The sequence below is a fragment of the Blennius ocellaris genome (genome assembly GCF_963422515.1).
Source record: "Blennius ocellaris genome assembly, chromosome: 9".
In the NCBI taxonomy this organism is placed as follows: domain Eukaryota; kingdom Metazoa; phylum Chordata; class Actinopteri; order Blenniiformes; family Blenniidae; genus Blennius; species Blennius ocellaris.
Genome location: NC_137658.1, coordinates 6686975 through 6707433, shown reverse-complemented (window position 1 = coordinate 6707433; position 20459 = coordinate 6686975). Strand labels below are relative to the sequence as shown.

Sequence of the window (20459 nt, the reverse complement as noted above, 5' to 3'; positions counted from 1 at the left end):
GCCCGACAACGAACTGAACTGTTTCAGACACCAAACAAGAAAACTGGAGGACAAAAAAAAGAAAAAGAAAAGAAAGAGGACAAACTGAGCCAAACAAAGACTATTTTTTTTTTTCTCTCCCAGTTTTGATGTTCCGAACATCTGCCTACCTCATGAAACATCTCTGGACTTTACTACGCAGAATAATAATCTGTGCCTTTCCCCTCTCTCTCTTTTTTTTCTTTTCTTGAGGAGTGTGGATAGAATCAGACTCATGACTTCCCGTTCCCATGGCTTTTTGATCGGATTTTTATCAACAGATAAATAAGTCTCAAAATAGTAAACCTGAATTTTTATTTTTTTTAAATAAGCATAGTAAAGCTGTACCTTTTCTGAACATTTATTTCCAAATTCAACAGGTTTTACAGTATAAATTTGTCATTTTTGACCAATCCTGCCGTCTCTGCCCGACAAAAATGGGATGAACATTTTAATGATTTAATTCTTCTTTTTGCGCACTTACTTTCCATTTCTCATTGCTCTTTTTTGGCGGGAAGGTGCAATTTCATCCACATTTCCCCTCACGAAAGTAAAAAGAAGGATCCCACAGATTCATCGGATGTATTTTTTTTGATGTTATTCTGGTTTGATCTGTATCCAGTACACCAAAAAATAAACACCCCTTGTAATTTATTGACTTTGTCTCATGTTGGCATCAGATATTTTACCTTGCAATATCAGGTTACACCATCAGCTGGAGGTCACATTATCCGTATCCATATAATAGACGTATATGTTTAATATCACATCGTCAAACTTTAAAGTCATTGGGTCTGGAGTTTATTCCATTCCATCACAAACGCCATCTTATAACTCTTAGTTGGGTTTCTTGTTGTGCCAAGATGTCTATACTGAGTACATATATACGTCTATATTGAGCTTTGGTGCAGTTATGACTGACTTACAAGTCAAATCTAATGATTGCTCAGGTTTTATGCACAGGCAGGCGCTTCATTCCTCACCTGTCTCTGAGAAGTGACACTCCCTCCCTCCACATGACTGTGTTATATAAACCCGACCCAGTCAACTCCCTGCAGGGGTCAGTGTGTCAGAGGACCACAGCGGCCTATTCGTAGCTCGAAATAGGACCAAAAAAAAATAAAAGAAAAAGACCAACATTGACAAACGAGCGAGAAAAATTCAGGGCTGCGACAAAAATAAAACGAACCACAGGGAGAGAAATAGTACAAGGAAGGAAGATGAGGAGATGATGAGGACAGGAAGGAGGGAGCATTGTAAAGGAGAGATATACAGTGGAGGAGGCCGTCGAAGCCCCTCACTCTCACCAGTGTGACCATTCCTGCAGCTTGGTGTCAGAACATTATCATAGACGAGCAGGAGGAAGGATCTGTTCAGACCGCAGGGTTCCGGGTGGCTGGAGGAGTTTGACAACGCACTTTTACATTTTGCCGTTTCAGTTTATAATTAAAAAAAAAAAAACATCAGACAACCAGGATCATCCAGTTCACTCTGTGCAGAATCTGCATGTTCTCCTGGTGCATACTTGGGTTTACTACCAAAGACATGCATCAGCGATCTCACTTTGTCTGTGAGGCGGAATCAGCTGGAAGCTACGGTGGCCCTGAAGTGCAAACCACAACAACAAATGAAAAAACCCAACAACAAATTGAAAAACATTCATTTGTGTTGTGTTTTTTCATTTGCAGTTGTGTTTTTTCATTTGTGTTGTGTTTTTCAGTTTGCTGTTGTGGTTTGCACTTCAGGGCCACCGTAGGAAGCACTGTGGCCTTACCGCAAAAATACACTGGTTGGATTCATCAACATGTTCTCCCGATGTGGAGTTTGCATTATTTTCAGCTTGGTTTTATGTTGTCCCGTCAGTGTAAATGCTGGAAATGCAAATATTGTATTATATGCAGGCTAGATCCATCGTTATAAAAGGGTCTTTCTGTGTGGAGTCTGGTTTTTTTTTTTTTTACAACAGTCCAAAAACACTTGTCTGAATAAAGCAGTTACAGAAGATGGATGAATGTTACCAACAGTCCCATCATGCCTGTAGTGACCAATCAGGACACAAGAGGGCAGCTCAGGATTTGATCACAGATAAACTATAGTGCATCTGATGGTGACTGATGAGTGACTCAGTGATCAGATTCTGAGCAGCAGGCACAGGCCTGGAAGTGAAAATGAAATAAAATTGTGCTTTCTGGGAAATGAACTGGAGCTCTCACTGTCATTCAAAAGGTCAGGGGGAAAAAAAACCCCACAGAGTCAGATGATTGGAGCATAGATGAGTGAGACAGCATGGAAATATGCGATACTGCATGACCAGGCGTGTATTTAAAGATTTTTTTTTAGTGTGCTCCCAGTAAGGACATCACAAGTGTCCGCCTTTGCCAACATTTTCAATCTGCCCTCCAAAGTATGCAGCCAGAAGTCACTTGTTCAATGGGTAAATCGCCTTATATGTCAAATCGAGGTTCCCACTGAGGCTCATCGTGGCCCACAGGGGGCAGTAGAGGGCACTGGCATGATAAAGAATGAGTGAGACTCCAGAGGACCTCTGGGTGACAGTCCTTCACATGACCTTGCAAGACAAATAACTACAAACTGAAGCCAGAAGAAGAAAAAAAAAAAAAGGACTCAGCTGAGAAAATGTTAAGTCGCAGAAGTTTCCCCTAATTGTGAGTTGTTGAGCTGCGTTGTCAGTAAAGCCTCCTACTGACGTCCAACAAGCGGAAATTACTGTTGTGCGTCTTCGAGAGATTAAATACAAATCCACGTGAGCACATTGTGGATGATACAGTGTTCCTTTTTATTTATTTGGCAAAAAAATAAAAAGGGAAGCATTTGGAAAGAGGCGAAGTTAACAGTCAGAAAATACAAAAATATAGATAAAGTAATTCTAACAGCTGTTTTGATTCATTTCCTCCTTCTCTCTCCAAATGGAAAAAAAAAAACTATATATCTTTGGATCAACATATTATAATAAGGACTGTATACTTATAAGACATCTTTTACACAGGATGCACAAATCCATTTTCGGCCCCACCATGCAACAACCCATCCGTTCCCGATCCAATAAAGTCCATTCATCAGTTTGCTAATCAATGTCCCCCCCCCCCCCATTTATTTCACAAAGATAGCCAAATATGTCCCCCTCCTCCTTCCTCACCTCGCCTCAGAACCCCTCCAGTCTCTCTCTGGTGAAACCGGCCGCAGCGATAACTTCTCCAGGGCGTCGGGAAGCAGTCGCAGCTCGATGGAGGATGTTGCTGTTCATGCTTGTGGTTTTGGTCTGGAGAGTCCCCGAGCGTCAAGCGCCGCCGAGCTCGCTGGACTTCTACTCGGGCTGAACCGTCCCGCGCTTGGAGGGGGGCACCAGGTGTTCGGGCAGCGACGGCGGCAGCTCGTGGCCCTCCAGCTTCACCTTGATCAGGTGGTTGGCCAGGGCGAACTCCTCGTCGTCCAGCAGGCCGTCCTTATCCACGTCCGCCAGCTTCCAGATCTTCCCCAGCACCGTGTTGGGCAGCTTGGACTTCAGCATCTCCTTCTTGGCGGCGGCGCCCGACACCTTGCCGTTGATGGGGGACAGGGTGTAGAAGATCTCGTCGTAGGTGGGCTTGTCGCGGCCCACCACCCAATCCAGCTCGTCGATGCCCTCGCTGGCGCCCTCGCCGTAGCCGTGGCCGAACGGCCCGCTCATGGTCCCCTCGAAGGCGCCGCCCTTCACGGACTGGTTGGGCACGCTGGCCTCCTCCTGTCGCACCATGGCCATGAGGCGGGCGATGTCGTTGGCGAGCATGTCCTCCACCGCCTCCAGCAGCTTGGGCTTCAGCACCGCGAACTTGGTGAAGTCCTGACCATTGAGCAGCTCCTGAGGGGAAAACAGGAATCGGCGATAGAAATAGATCAGTCTTCAATGGCCGCCGATGGGAGTCGCGTACAAGAGGCAGGATTTCCTGGCGGACCAGGAAAAATAAATCTCATCCCCGCCCTGGCCCATCCTGGAGGGCAGGACCAGGAAAGAAGGGCAAAGATGTGAAGGGTCAAGGTTGAAGGGTCATTCCACTATGAACAGTTTGTTGTCGATGCTTTGAGCAACTCGACAGGAATAAAGCAACTTCATCAAATCTGTGACATTGCTGTCCGCCGTGACTGCAGGCGGGTTTCTCTGTGGGCCGCTCGTTCTTTTCTTTAAATCTTACCTGCATCTTGGCGAGATTGGGGAAATCTCCAGGCGAGATCTGGTGCTCCTTCTCTATCTTGACGTAGATCTCGCCCAGGTTGGCGATCAGCTCCTTCTTCTTGGAGTCCTTTCCGAACACACTCGGCATCTCCTTCTTCAGAGAGCTGATAATGTAGGCCTGCACCTGGAAGCCACAAACCGAAAACAGTTTTTTTTTTAAACCATCAGAGAACTTCTGCTGGAGGAAAAACAAGTTTCTTCTTGTTTCAACCAAAACATCATGGTGTGTTCACGAGTTCAGGTTTTATGTACACGGACAATGGGGGCAAATGTGCATCAAAAACCATCATTTAGACATTTTGTAAAGTAAATAAAACAGAAAAAATACTTAAAAAACTGCTGAAATTCACATCATGCAATCAGCTTGGTGCTTTTAAAGTGACCTTCACCTTCAGAGATACTTTGGAGCTTCATCTTGTAGTTGATTTCGAAACTAAACACTGGCAAGGTTGAATGAAACAACATTTTTGAGCAAACCTTGTGTTGTGGGGGAGGACAGAACACAGAGCTGATAGAACAAATGGTGCATCTCTACATCTAGAAAGCCAATTAGACAGCATAGCTCTGGCGAAGGTATTGGTCCTCTCTTTTTTAAATAAATAAAGATTTTGGACGTTTGATCGATTCTGCCTGAATGTTCAAACTCCCTCTGGAAGCTGAAGGTGATGCTGAACATGAGCAACATGCACTTGTGTCAAAGTCTCTCCTTTGGATGAGACATTTGCTTCACATTCCCCTCATAACAACGTCCAGTAGGAAGGTTCACACCGTTTGCACAGTTTCATTCAAAATCCTCAAATGTCCAATAAAACTAGCTTTGGTCCTAATCTACATGTACCACCAGCTCGACACAGTTATCACGTTCTTTTGTACTTTGCCCTGTGATTCATTCACTGAGCAGCGGAACGGCGCTGTAGCCTTTTTCCTCCCCCCCCATACTGACCTTGGCGAGGCGCGCCCGTTTGATGAGATCGTTGAGTTTGCGTAGGGATGCGTTACGTGGCAACGACTGGATGTCCAAAAACAAGTCCATCTCCTCCGCCTCAAACAACTTCCTGTTGTCCGGCACCAACAGGGGCTGGGCCCAGAACGACCCGATGTACACGCGCACCACCTGGAGTCGTGTTTGAACAAATTCAACCTCCGTTAATCTCCGACTCCGTCAAGTGACATTTTACTGACCGCACCCACATCAGAGGAAATTGTTTCACAAGCCTCACACACACACACACACACATATTGAGCAGTCATATAAACAGACACACACAAAGGATAGAGGCAAACAAGATGCATGAAGACGTTAACAAAGAAGTGCGAGTCTGTTTGTGGAGTATAAACGTTTCTTTATGCCTTTTTTTCTAAGACTTCACTGACACCGGGAGTCCAAGTCAATGAGTAATTATCTCGACACTCCAAAGGTTTCTGCGGGATCAGTTTATGAATATGGCTCTGGATCAAACATTAACCAGTCAGGGAGAAATCATAAGACGAGCTGCATCACGTGCACTCGGTCAGGACGGGGGAATTGAGTTACATGCCTTCAAAGTAGTGTTTGACTTTGACTTGTTCTTTACAGTTACAGAAACAAGCCAAGAACAAGTTGAGTCCTTTGCCGATTTTCCCGTTGAAACGGAGTTTGAAAGTCTTTCCCATGAATACCACAAATCCAAGTGCTTCTTACCTCGGGCGTGTTGATGATTTTACCCAGAGACCACATCAGCGCTCCGTAGACCCTCATCAGCTGCTGAGTGCTGATCTGGTCCGCCTTGTTGAGCACCACGCGCATTTTGTCCTCGTGGTTCTTGAGCGCGCGGATCACCTCGGAGAACTCGTCGGAGATGTCCAGCTTGTGGGCGTCGAACAGGAGGATGATGCGGTCCACGCGCTCGGCGAACCACTCGAGCACAGCGGCAAAATCGTATCCTGGAAGAGAAGGGTGGGGGGGGGGACACACAGAGATGAAATCAGGATAACGGGAAGTTTTAAGTGTTTCGATATAAACAGCTGGTTTCTTTCAAAGGCTATAAATGATCAGTCCTTCACACACACAAAATCAGAGATCATCCACTCTGTTAGCACTGACCAACGCCACATGAGGCAGTTTGTTGAGCTGCAGTCTGAAGCTTAACCAGACAAAGAGCTCAATGGCCCAGATTAGTCAGTAACGAATGTTGGAGAAGGTTTAATTGTGGCCGCTACGTTCATTCTCCAAATACTGTTGATCCAGTAATGTTTAGATAAGGGCTTTTCAAGAGCGTGTGCTTTTTTTCCATGGTTAGCCATTAACTATCTTCACTCTGACAGCAGAGAGAAGTGTATAAAGGTAAACGCCGTTTCAAGCCAAGTCCCTTTTTACAATCCGACCTCTCATCGTCCTCTCACTAGAACACAATGACCACACGTAAAAAGTGTGGCGACAAAAGTGCTCAAACAAAATACAATCGGTGATGTGAACTTCAAAAAGTGAAACCTGAGATTCAAAAACTATGAGACTGACTTCAGTTAGTGATTGGTTCGAGGGAGGGAAGGGAAGGGCGAGCTGAAGTGACAGAACAGACGTTTTGTAATGATTTCCATTTGCCTCGGGGTCTCGGTCGCCACGCAGGGAAGAGTGAGATGAGGTTTTGATTAGTGTTGTTGCGTCATCTGATCAGAAAAGAATGTCGCTGCTCCAAAAGCTCGTCTCCGCTGCTGCAGCACAATCGACAGCAGAACTGCTGCACATGCATTCCAACATGGCCGGCTTTTGTCTGCGTTCGAACGCACGTGCACAAAAGGAGAGTGTAATAGGTGGCGCTGACGGCAAGCATCACAGACGGAGAGGGAGATCAAAGGGGGGAAAAAAAATCGGGAAGGATCCCTCCTTCTTAGAAAACAAAGTGAAAGCGAGGGCAACGGCAGCGATGTAATAAGAGACGGACGGAGGAAAACACCGCCAACCCAAAAGGGAGTTTGCACATCGGGTGAAAGAGGATGAGGGCTGGATGGGGGAAACAATCCGAGATGAAGATCCCGCAGGGAGCCAGCAGAGGAACATTTGTTCATTCTTTATCAAGTCTGTTTTTAACACCCGGACCGTGAGGCAGCTGCTCGAGTTCACTTATAGCAGCGAGCATCGACAACTGCTGCGTCTGAGCCATAGGGACAGAAATGCAGGGATTGATCCATGCACTCAGGACTAATTTAGACAGGCTTTAGAACTACGTGTCAACCACAGGACAATCATCCTGTCAGTGCACATTAACTATAGAATGGTAGGTTTTTTTATGCCTGGGAAACGAGTGGCATATAGTGATGTCTTAATGAGTCTTCTTCTAGTTCGCACTCTCGCCTCATAGTGAAGTGTCTGGTTTATGCTTGGAGGCCTGTCTAAGCTGATAGGAACTTCAGTTTCCTTCTACAAGCTAAAAACAAGCATTTCAGGTTAACCAAGGACTCTAAATTGCCCATAGTCTGCGTTTGTGCTTTGAACGACGGGTGACCCGGCCAGGGCGTGACCCGCCCCGGCTTGGATAGGCCGTATTTAATCACCAAAGAACACCTATACTTTCTGAACAGACACATAAACGACAGCTTGGGCTGTTTATGCTAAAATGTGGCATGAATGTTTATACTTTGTCATAGGTGTGGGTCAAAAACCGATCTCCAAGTCAGCAAAATACTACAGTGAAGCCAAAGATCGACACTGACCCACTTCCACTAAGATCCAAAAGAAAAACCCTTCAAAATGAAAGCAAAGAGCAGTTTCTCGGATCTGTTCTTCATTATAGAAAGCTTTTTTTATTATAAATTTCCTTGACGTATCAAAGCCCCCCTGTGATCTCAGGTGTTTCCCCTGAGGGGATCCGGGACTCGAGGTGGGAAACCATAAATTACAACTCTGGCTCAGCGTACACTCAGATTGAACAATAAACCCACCAAAAGGCGTTCGACTCGTCGCTGGTTTAAACAAATTCCAAGCCACTATATTTCCCAACACACTGGGAGCTCCGGTCACATGATTAACTACATTCAGAAAATTTGCTGAGTGGCATTAAGATGTCAGGATTCACTGTCAAAGTCACCGGGAGTCACTGTGGGAAAGAAGCCATCCAGTTCTGCAAAATCTCCGTTTTATTACAGATTTCATCACTCTGTAGCTCATAAGCACTGAGCCACACATGCTGACTTAATCAAAATCGATGCGCGGTCCAAGAATTATGCAATAAAAAGCTCCGCAAGCACACTTCTCATTTTCACTCTTTCTGCAATTTGGTCGTATTGAAGTTATGTCACAGGATTGTACCTTATGAATTTTACAAAACTGTTCTACATTAAAGATGGAAAAAAAAACAAAAAAACATTTGTCTGTATGCGATGAGTCATACAAGGCCGGTGTTTGACGATTAGCGTAGAGAGGAAGTCGGAAATATTACCAAAGCTTCCTGAGGCCCGGTAATAAGACTAATATGAATTGTCCTGTGCACACACACACACCAGTTGTGTTTGTATGTGACACACTCAGTACAGTAAGTCTGTGGAGTATAGTACTGTATCAGTGTTTATCCAGAAACAGAATACAATCTTTAAGAAAGGGAGAAAATGTCTTCGGGACTTAGGAGGTGTAAATCTGTATTCACAGCAACAAAAGCATCTGTGGTACGAGGCGTCAGATCTAGTTCCTCGCTCTTGTTGGGGGGGGGTCACCTCAACATGTGACGGTCTCTTCATTCATGCAGACACTTCTAAAATACGCTGGTATGTTTACAGTCGCCTGCTTGGAATTTTCAGTCTGCCATCCAACTAGGTGGAAGAATACTGCCACTGTCTTTTTAAGAGATAAATTGACAACTTAACAGAGTGTCGTCCAAACAAACGTATTGTGTGTCAAGAACTAAACCAGTCAAACCTGTCATCAATTGACAGGACCAAAAGTGAAAATCCCCACAAATAAAAGCCACTGAACAGTCAAATCGTTTGTCACTTCCGCTAGAGTGAGCAGAGTCCTCCGTCTTCCTGCTTCTCATGGGCCTGAATAATAAACAGCAGCCTGCCTGAGTGTGTGTCAGATCGCCGAGGTGCTGGAGAGGAGGGGCAGTCTTGGGAAACTCTCTGCTATGTTTGCCATTTTACTCCACTTCCTTTCCCTGAAGTACACAAAAACCGGACTGCTTGACTGTGTGCTTCCTCTTGAACGAGCTCAAAGCAGGTAGAAAAAGCAGAAGCTGCCTTCAGCTGCTGTTATCTTCTGCCTCCGTTCTGTGGGATCATCAAAAGTCAGGAGAAAACTGTGTATGTGGCAACTCTGAAATGACCCTGCAGGTCACAGTCTTGTTGTAGCACATGTATAAAAATATCAATTGATTCATTTCCACGAAGAACAGGGAAGTGACTAAGATATAAATTAATGGGAAAAAAAAGGAAGAATAAGACGGAGAGGATGTGCAGAATTTGAAAAACTGATGTAGCAAATAAATATGGCCAAAGATTGTAAAGTAGGGAACTTTTTGAAGTATTCATCAATCTAAGACAAAAGGAAGAGAGCGCACGACATGATGATCGCAAGGAAAACCGCAGGTAACAGTGACTGTAACGTTTTGTGTGCCCTCTCTCACACTACTCCTTAAGATGTTTACTTCAGCCAGAGGCTGTTTGAGGAGTTAACTACAGGTTTGACAGCACTGCAACTGACACTGCCATGCTTCCCTTTCCAAACAAATAAAAACGACCAGAGTGAATCTCAGCTAAGTGACGGCAGGTATGCAAGTTATTTATAGGTCACTTCATTTTGTTCCACATGTGAACATGTCACTTCCTGCGGGTTTATTTTGCATTTTGTGCAAGCATGTCCTGTATTCCAGTGCGTCAGGGTTAGTAAAAATTTTTTTAAAAAAAGGGTAGAAGAAATAGTATAGCTTAAGTTTAAACAATGTTAATACTGGTGAGTGGATAAAGACGTGGGTGTACGTGTGTGAAGCAGACCTCTGCTTATCCTCTGTTTCTCCCCCGACAGAATTCCAGGAGTATCGATGATGCTGATGCTCTCCAGTACCGGGTTTGGCAGCTGGGCACACATAAACCTGAAGGGGAAAAGAACATGAGATGAGGTAAAGAAGCAACAAGTGGAGAAAATTAAAGTAAAAGTCAGTACGACGAAAAAGATAGAGGGCACCGAGGCCGTGACACATGGGGGCAGACTGAATGAGGGAAAGTCGACACGGGAGATCCAGACCGGTGGAGGTGTTTATACATAAGCTTGGCATTAAACAGGTACGACTCTGCGGCTTGTCAGCGACGACCTCCACATTCTCAGGCCCCGGCTGCAGAGGAATTCACCCTGGAAGAAACCCCGACCTCAAAACAAAGATGCCGTTTAAGAAGGCACGATAGCGGGGAATAAGAATCGTTTTCCAAAAGTTAAACATTTAGAAGAAAGTCCAAGTTTTGAGAATTAACTCAAATTCAGTATGAAGAAAATGGTGAGTGGTTTAAAAGAGAAATGATCCAGTGATAAACTGGTCGAAGACGCTGAAGTGAAACGGTAAAGCAGTTTGCCACAATTTAAAAAGGGGAATCTATGAACATGTGACGACTTTTCTTTCAAAACTAATCTAAATTTGATGACCCTGAAAACAGTTCATCCATTTCCACTCCAGCAGGGAAATTGAATTGTGATGCAGTAGCATTTTCCAAACGTGATGGCTCTGCTGGTAGGAGGTCACCACTGATGTTAATTCCAGTTAAACACTGGGACAATACACAATAAGCTACAAATTGCAGGTCTGAGTCTTTCCCCAGTGAAATATAATTCACTGCACAATAATCTGTTTTAGGCTGAAACGCTGGGATTTAAACTTTAAAGAATGCTGCTCTCCGAACGAAATCCAGCCAAGACACACACACAAACACAGACAGGCGTACATATACACAATGTAGCGTGAGAGAAGATGGCCGGTTTTGCATAAACCCACAGTGTCCTACTCTGGACAAAGAAGGGGATTGTTAAAGACACCCCCACAGCTCGGGTGGGGGGGTGGTGGTGGGGGGGTACCACTTCTCACTCCGCTGCCCTTTCAGCCAAATTGAACCGATACTCTCAACATGAGCCCAGAGGCGCCTGGGTCACAAGACGCAGAAAAACTGTGCTTTTACATTCCTGCTGCAACCGCACTGAGTGCAGATACTCACACACTCACACACAAAGCATGAACCCCAACAGAGGTCCTGCTCCACACCCAGTTGGGGGGGGGAGGAAAAATCCACAAAAGAGCAAGTCACGGACATATGAGAGAGGGCCTTCTTGTCTTGTCCATCCTATGCATAGCATTACATTACAATACCAGCATCTGCCAAAGATAACAAACATGCAGGTTTTTCCCCTCCTGCTCATGACGGATGGCGTACGATATCCAGCTGGAATTTTGGCTCAAACTTTCCAGTATCTATCCCAACAATTTTCCACACAGAGCCTAAGGGGGAAAAAAAAACAACAAAAAACTGTGTTCCGAGTTCAGCAGAAGTTTCTTAGAAGCAGAGGGTCGCCACCAGGCACGGAGCCCAAGACACAATATTTGTGATCCTGCACCGTTTGATTACAGCATTTAAAAATCAGAGGAATTGAAAGGAAGACATGCGTTGGTGCCCGGCAGCAGTCCTGGCCTTTAATCAAAGTCTGGCTCCAACTGACGGCAGAAGGTCTTCCTCTTCCACATCACTTTCCAACCTATGGCCTATCCCTCACGTCGTAACCTCAACTTCCTGTCGGAGAGAGGAAACGGGGTGGTTGTGGCTCTGCTCCAGGAGGTTAATACTGTGTCACTTTTCCACGTTCGCTTCCTGTAAACTCTTGCCTTGTGTGGGTTTAAGACGTTCTCCCTTATTGTCGGCACGCGCCTTCACGTGCACTCGTTACGTGCCCTTTTCAGTTTGCACATGTGTATCTCTGGAAAGTTGCAGTGTCAGCATCCAGGAATAACAGGCCTTGAGCCGGACAGGACGAAGCAGGACAGTGCAAGCCAGGGTGGGCCAGTGCGGAACTTCAACTTTGCTGACTGTGGTTTTACTGAGTAATGGCTCACAGAGAGCTCAGACACACACTGGGGCCTCTGGCTGCAGTCACATTGAATATACATTTAAAAAAAAAAAAGGAACAAGAGCAAAAGAATATGCATGCTCATCTGGAAGCGGGGAAATAATTATGAAGTAATTTCTGCAGAAACATTTGATGCTAAAATAAAAAAAAAAAGATGCTGCATGACAAAATCAATCCAAACATTGACAAAATAATATTTAACAACCATCTGTTAAGCAGGTTGAATCTGGAGGTGCAAGGCTTGCTTCAATGATTTGTATTTACTGTTCATAAATAACTGTTTTTGCTGAGAGTAATTCTCATCACAGCATGGTAGTTAAAGTCTAATCTGAGGGTGGAGGGACTATAGTTAAGGTCTAGCCACGGGAACCACCAACTGAAGTCTTCTTAAATAGGCCGATTAACACCGTGACCCCTGACACTTCTACCAACAGATATGTGTAAATGCACTCTGAACCAAACTGGGTGAGGAAAATGGAAGAGTGACAGTCTTGACATGACATCAGACGAGAAGCAAATGTTTGTATGAAACTAGTTTTTCCTTGAGGGAGCATTTTATCAGTAGAGTCTGCTCTGCACCATGTGAGCTGTTCAAACAGGCCGTGCACCTGCTCCTATTAAAGTCATATCCTGGAATGCATGAGCACATGACCTCCAAAGCCAATGTATGATCATTCAAGCCTGACATGTGCTTTTCAGACAGAGACGCATGCGAGAACAGAACCACAAATCCCATGATACAACGAAGCCGCGTCCACCAGTTTGACAAATAATGCTACAATGGACAATGGCCTTTGTTTATGCAGCATCTTATCTGGTTTCCCCTCAAGTCTCTAATAAACTCACAGGAGTGAGTGCTGCTCTTGTGAATTCTAACATGCCCCGGTGTGCTCTTTTGAAGTGTTATCTGAAGAAGAAAAAAAAAAAGTGACTTCAGTGATGTTTGTTGGCAGATGTCTGCACTCATGAAAGATAAGTCAAACACTCCACATAATTGAAGGAAGGGATGTCAGTGGATAATGGGAAACGACCAAACTGGGGAAGTGTCAACTTGAGTGTTTGTATCACGACACAGCAGATGGCATCAGACACACACACACACACACACACACACACCACTTGATAATCTGAGGCTAGTAACAGATTAAGATCAGAAACACCCATGAGTTGGTCATTCGTTTGTTCATTATTTAGCCATCTGTCTGGCGAGCTGTTCCCGCGCCGGGTGACTCCACACTTGTCCACCGGAGACACACCATCAACAATCATGTTAAACAACCGAGGTCATTACAAATCCACACACAACAGACTGGATTCAGATGTAGTTTTCACCATGACACCTTCTCTGACCCACAGCACCTTGGTCTTGCAGTCACACGTTACCCAACAGGAATGGGTGGCGTTTGTGACACACACTTGTTAAAACATGACAAGACTTTCCACTGTTGTTTCTTATCAACTAAAAAAAAAAAATTCTTCTTTTTACAGTTTTAATGTTGCTTCTATTGACCTAAATTGTGTAATTTTGTACACTTTCTCTTATGTTTGCATGAACAACAAAAAGCCCCACCTGAGGAAGACTTATGAGTCATCAAAAGTTGTGTCATCGGGACAGTTTCTACATCAGACATCCTGCTTTAACAAAAGCTTTAAGTGTGATTCAGTGAATACTGGGAACCTTACTGGAAGTTTCCTCAGCATCTGTGTATTGTCCGAATAATCAATGTCACGTGAGCTACCGTATGCAAGTCCAAACGCCCTTCAGGATATTCAACATAACTCTACAGTCACAACATTGGTATAGTCGTCTTTAAATTCATTATTATATTACATTTTTTGGTATGTCGTCTTTTAGTTGAAACCTATAGCTGAAAATAGAATTGTGAACGGAACTGCGACCGACTTAATCACCTCAAATATGTTACAAGCTCATAAATATCAAAACGTTTAATCTTTGTCAGATAAGACATCGTACGTCTGATCACAGGTAACGAACAAGGGCGGTGGCTCGTCGGTGGATACTGATGTGGCAACACTTTTATATGCCCAGAGGACATGAAAGTTGCGCCTCAGAGGACATAACAAGGTCAGCGCGTTGCCAGGCAACGTTGCTTACTACAATTTCTATATTGAAGTGGGGCAGGCTGTGACCCTGGGACAAAAAAAAAAAGGTCTGAGGAGTGACCTTGCCAGGCGTCAAGGGGAAGAAGTGCGGGCTGTCTTGCACTGGAACGATTGCTTCAAAGTGAAAGGGAAAGGAGTTGTTATTAATGAGGTGAGCAGATGGAAAGCACCTTCTCTTACTCATGCAATAAACAGGCTGGATCTTCCACCTGTCTGTTGACACTAAACACCACATTCCCGCACGACTACGAAAGAAAAGTCAAGTCTCTCTCTCACACACACACACACACACACACACACTTGGCTTTGCTCGCAAATATGCAGCGGAGCTTGAAAAGTGTGGTACAGGTGAGGACTTGCAGGAAGAGCTTTTAAAGGGGTGGAGGGGGGAGGGGTGACGTCATGACTTCCTCACTAACAGCTGTATTAACTAATGACAGTTGAACACGAGCGTGGCACCCAGACATGGCGCACAGACAGTCATTCACCAAATCAATGAGTAACTCTTGTGCTCGTGTCCCACAACCCCGCGGTGTTCGCATACTTCTGTCGTAAGCTCTTTAGCGGGGACTTGGGCCCCGGCTTTACCTGTTGAGGAACGCGTTGCCGAAGGCGTTGAGTTTGCGGAAGGGCTTCTTGGGGTCGACCACCAGAGCGTTGCCCGGGATCACCCCCTCCTGCTCGCCGTGCATCACCGAGATGAAGCAGTCCGTGGTGGGCTCGGGGCCAATCCGCATTCCGGGGAAGTCCTGCTCCATGAGGTGCCGGATGAAGGTGGTCTTCCCGGTGGAGTACTGGCCCACCAGCAGCACCATGGGCTTGTTGTCGAAGTCGGCATCTTCGAGAGCGGGGGAGTGGAAGTCGTGGAACCGATACGTGTCCTCCAGCGGGAACAGCTTGGTCCGGTAGAGCCGCCGCAGCCCCTCCGCCACGTTCTGGAACAGCTCGGGGTCCTTCTTCAAGTTCTTCCTGAACATGGTGGCTGGTTTTCTGTCCCTCGGCTGTGCCGCTCGTCCCCTTCGGTAATTACTTGGTTCGGTGGCGTTGGACGTCTCGCACCGCCGGCGGAGTGTAGCTGCCTGCTGGAATGAAGCGACGGCTGGGCGAGGTCTGGAAGTTTTAGTCCCCACCCTCCTCCTCGAGAGCTAGCCAGTAGCCGCGCGGGGACGGTCGGTCATTCAGGGCAGGACTCCCTCTCCAGCGAGCCTTACAGGGTCAGCAGCACCGGGCTGTGGGCCACCTTATTTCCCCACCCAACGCCCTTTTAACGGCACAAAAAGACAAGTGAAAGTAGCCGAGTGGAGACCGCAGCCCGTTCGGTTAGCGACTGCTGTCAGGGGAGCCCAGAAGAAGAAGGCACCGACACCGGAAGCGACTCGTGCACTGCAAAATAAAAGCCCAGAGAACACGTGTAACACCGCCAAACGTTCAGAATTAAAACATCATTGTGAAAATAAGATTTAAGTAGGTAAAGTGAAGTAAAACTACCACACAGAAAACCCACGCTAAGTTAGCACGAGGCTTTCAGTAAGAGCCTCACCGGAAGCGATACACCCACTCCAAAATAAGAGACCCTCTGTGTTCAAATGTATACATGATGATGAATGAATTAAAAATGAACTAACTAATATAACTTAAGGAAGCAGTTCTAACAAGATGAAAACATAAGGTTAAAAAAAAAGATGAGGAAAAACAACAACAAAAAAGCTCTACGAAGGCAGGGTTGTCAAACATTTTAATTCAGGGGCCACGGACAGCACAATTTGAATTCAATTCAACTTTATTTATATAGCGCCAAATACAACAAGGTCATTTCAAAATATTGACATGAGAAAACACAATAATTCCACATGAGCAGGCATAAGAAACTGTGGAGAGGAAAAACTCCGCTCATAAAAAAAAAACATTTACAAAACCAGGCTCATCTTGAATTAATCTCTACTCGGAATGGCATCACATTTGAATTTAAACTTTAAAGTTTTTCTCCATTGTGGTACAGAGTATACATGATATTTTCACAAAACCAAATAATTACGCATGAAAATTACTACAGCCTCAACATAAAGCCAATTTTAATTAGACCTTCTGGTGTGAAATCCAACAAAATGCCTCCCGCCCCCCCACAAAAAAACCAAAAACGTCTCCTTTAGCTATTACATTATGCATGCATTTACAAACTCATCCTATCAACATTGTTTTGAGGCTAATACTTATAGATGCAACTTTCATGCCATCATCCCCAATATTTCAGAAAAGATCTTGGTGTTGTGTCCATGATTCTTGACAAATGTGTGTGTATGGGGTTTTTTTTTAAATCAGTGTTTTCTTAGAAATGTTTGCAGTTTGCTTGGTGTTTTGGCAGACTGGATTGGAGCCTCTTGTAGGCTGGGTTTGGCCGACGGGCCTTATGTTTGACAAGCTTGATCTAAGGAATGAATAAAGGAATGAAACTAACAAGTTGAAAGAAAAGAAATTCAAAGAAAAAGCTGAAATAAGATCTTTTTTAATTAAGAAAAGGGGGAATGGAAGACAACAATTCAGAAAAGTTAAAAAAAAAAGAAGCTTTCTTAAAGCATATTTTGAAAAACTAAAGAAAAGATATGGAAGTTGATAAGGAAACAATGAAAAGGAGTGAGTGTGTTTTGAACAGTTCAAAAAACACTCTAAAATAAATTAAAAAAATATTGATTAGTTATTTACTACATGTATTCTTTGTCTTTCCCTTCAAAGGTTGCTACAGTGAATGTGTGCCTCATCCATGTCACACCAATCTTCTACTCTTTCATTACATCCACAAATCCATTCTGAGATCTTCTTCTTCTGCCTGGCTGCTTAGTTTTTCCTCCCATTGTTTTGTGCATTTCATTCAAGAATTTGGATTTGCATATCACTGTTTCTTGTGTGGCTGTTGGATTCTGTTTTGTTTGTTCACAAAAAGCAAACCTACAGTGTGTGTGTGTGTGTGTGTGTGTGTGTGTGTGCGCGCGCCTGCGTGTCCTTATGAATGACTGTTTTTGCTTTTGATTTCAAATGCGTCTTATATATTCAACAGACACAATTGCAGTTTTGAAGGCATTTATTTCAGATTTAACGTCAGTATTTTTATATTAACGATTGAAAAAAAAGCATTCAGTGAGTGTAACGTTTTTGTTTGCTCTAACTACAAAAAGTAATTTAAAAATCATACCGCACTCATTTATCACTGATGAATAGTGTCATGAATGTGATGTCCTCCAACTTAACCTTTGTGATTTAAGTGCACAAACAGTTATAAAGAAACACAAATACAGATACACTGATTAATGAAGCATGTTTCATTTTATTGTTGTGAACAACCTGGACACAGATAGGCATCAAACTGAAACTTAAAAAAAACACACACAAAAACAAACAATAAATATAAAGTGTTACTGTAAACAAGCAGCAGAGTTTCAGCAGTGTTTGGGTGACAAGAGGTGTCCCTCCACAAATAACAGCAGCTCCACTGGAAGCCAAGAGTTTTTCCATATGGAGATGCTGTTACAGCTGGTGAGACCCACAGAAACAACACATCTGACAGCACGGCTACAAGATGTGCACTCTACGACTATTTCTCATTTTATCCTGACATCTACTATGCAAAAAACAAAGGTTAGAACATGTTCCTCATTGCAACTTCAATCGGTGCCTAAAACTTACCTTAAATATGCTCTTTAAGTCTTCTTTGTCATAGAAGGATGCACAATTCATACCGTATTACAGTCTTCTGTGTTGCACTTAACCTTGAACAGCCAAGCGTTTCTTAATGTTGCGGGTCAACAGTGGAGAATGGTACAGTCATGCTGCCCTCTTTGGTCAGTAGGTGCTCACTGCACAAGCTCAGTTGGACTTTAATACCTTTATTATATATTTCCGGCTTCGTTTCATTAAACTACTGAGCACAATAAAACGTTTGTAAGTAAACTATTAGCCGCCATTAAGTTTCCCAACCTTGTCTTTTATTGTGTCTGAGATTGCACTATATGACACTAATAAAAATCAAGGTCAAACTTTACAAATGTGGACAAGGAGTCAAGAGGTGTCATCCCTGCAAATAAATCCCAAACTGTGGGCCATTAAAATTAATCTTTTACACCGAGGCTGAGATATGGCATTGGACTCAAGTGGTAGATGTGGGCGTGCATCATTTCCTTGTGCTTCTCAGAAATGGTGTCCACTTATCCTGCCTGAGCTTCGACCCTTAACCCTGTTCTTTTGCGAGGGAAAAAAAAACCAGAGTCATAAACTAATCTAAGTGGAGACGCAAGAGACCTTCACCCCTGAAGTTTCCTTCAACTTTGCTCACCTTGCAATGATTAAAATGTAGTGAAGGGCTGATATAATGTTTTTATATAATCTTCAGCAGCTCAAATCCCCAATCTGAAGTTGGATGAAAGAAAAACCCATTAATAGGAGAATGGAAAGAAAAATGCATTTCTCATGATTTCAGTGAAGTGTAATTTTATAAACTGTTGTATCCCATTATTTCAGAGAGATGAGCACATTGTTATATTTGTCATTTTGAAATGATTCGTATTCAGTGATCATTGTTAAGTTAAGTTTGAAGTAAGTAATGGCTGCAATTGTGCCAAATGTGCCAAATATAATAATACAGAACAACATGAAACCTTCAGTTCTAAATTTAAAGGGTTAAATTGCTTAATCAAATTTACAAAACTTAGGCTTGTGGCATTGCAACCACGGCAATGCAATTTCCTTTTCATGATTAAAAGTTTCTCAATAACTTTTAGATTTGTCCTTTTATAGTGATTCAATTCAATTTTGAAATTGTGTTTGCACCAATCAGAAAAAATTTACATAAACTAATAAATACAGAAGAGAAAAACACAAGGAATAATCGAAACATATGTTCAAAGTAATCAAGTTATTCATGCTCCCCATATGATATCTGAGAAGGCAAAAACATGAAGCAATAAAATCCTTTGAATCAGCTCATCAGTCTGAAATATTTACTGAAGGTTAGTACTCACCAAATAAATGCGGTACATTTCAGTCAGCTTCTTTGGCAGAAAGTAAGAAAAATGGAAAACAGACAGAGTAGAACCAAAGTGTGAAGGAAAACAAAGCTGAACACACATGTAAAGAGGTCTGAACGGAGGTGACAGGGACATGAAGTCGGTTTCTCGATAATGACGGCGTCTTGAATGAGCGCTGCTTAAGACTGCGTAGGAGAGAGCAAAAATTAATCATTACACTACATTGTAAATATGTAACAGACCCAACCTGCACATAAAAGTCAGCAAATTTGAATTCTGTCTGAACACCCACAGACATATGAGGATTGGATAAAGTCATACAAGCTGGAAACAGCCAATTACAGACTTAATCTGGTTGTATCAGTGGCCCCACTTGGTCCTTCGTATTGCTCCTCTGCTGTTACAGTCTTATAAAACACATGTCACCAGATAAATACACCATGATTAGATATAAAAATGAACTCATCAGTCATAACTCAGATTCAAACCCATAGATTTTTTTCACAAAGGTGGCGTCAAAAAGGCCGTTTTTATTTCTATTACTAAACCATGTTTCTGTTTAGTCCTAAAAATGTCAAAGTCTTTATGCGCGATAGTAAAAAAAGATTCCATAAAGATCAATAGAAAGACAGATAAGCACAGCTTGAAGCACCAACATAGAGTAGCTTTAGTTGTCATTTTTGTGTCTTCTTATATGTAAATGTTGACCTTTGTTTGTTTGCATGTCGTTTCGCCTCAAGGTCCACCTCTGTATGTGCTTGAGCACCTGCCATACTTTATCTTTCCTCTTTAGACTTCAACTCTTACCTCACCACTTAGTTTCATAGCAAAAGGAGCTTCAGCTTCATATTTGTTGAATGGTAACGTTTTTGTTTTTTTTTAACTGTCAAACTACCAAGGAGATGGCATCCTTCGTTCAATAAGTTGGATCAGACACATCTGTAATAGCGGATCAAAATGTTGTAGTGAAAGAAACTGTTATAGATTGCGTACTGCTGGT

At 43.5% G+C, this 20459-nt stretch overlaps 1 protein-coding gene across 1 annotated transcript; it reads right to left on the bottom strand.

The window, feature by feature from the left end:
- Positions 1-3175: 3175 nt before the first annotated feature.
- Positions 3176-15675, bottom strand: ehd1a (EH-domain containing 1a). Its single transcript, XM_080502791.1, has 6 exons — positions 15033-15675; positions 10211-10308; positions 5931-6172; positions 5193-5363; positions 4209-4373; positions 3176-3877 (listed from the first exon to the last, which is right to left on the bottom strand). The coding sequence occupies exons 1-6, from the start codon at positions 15419-15421 to the stop codon at positions 3344-3346; spliced, it is 1599 nt and encodes a 532-aa protein (XP_080358917.1). The 5' UTR covers positions 15422-15675; the 3' UTR covers positions 3176-3343.
- Between the last annotated feature and the right edge of the window lie 4784 nt (positions 15676-20459).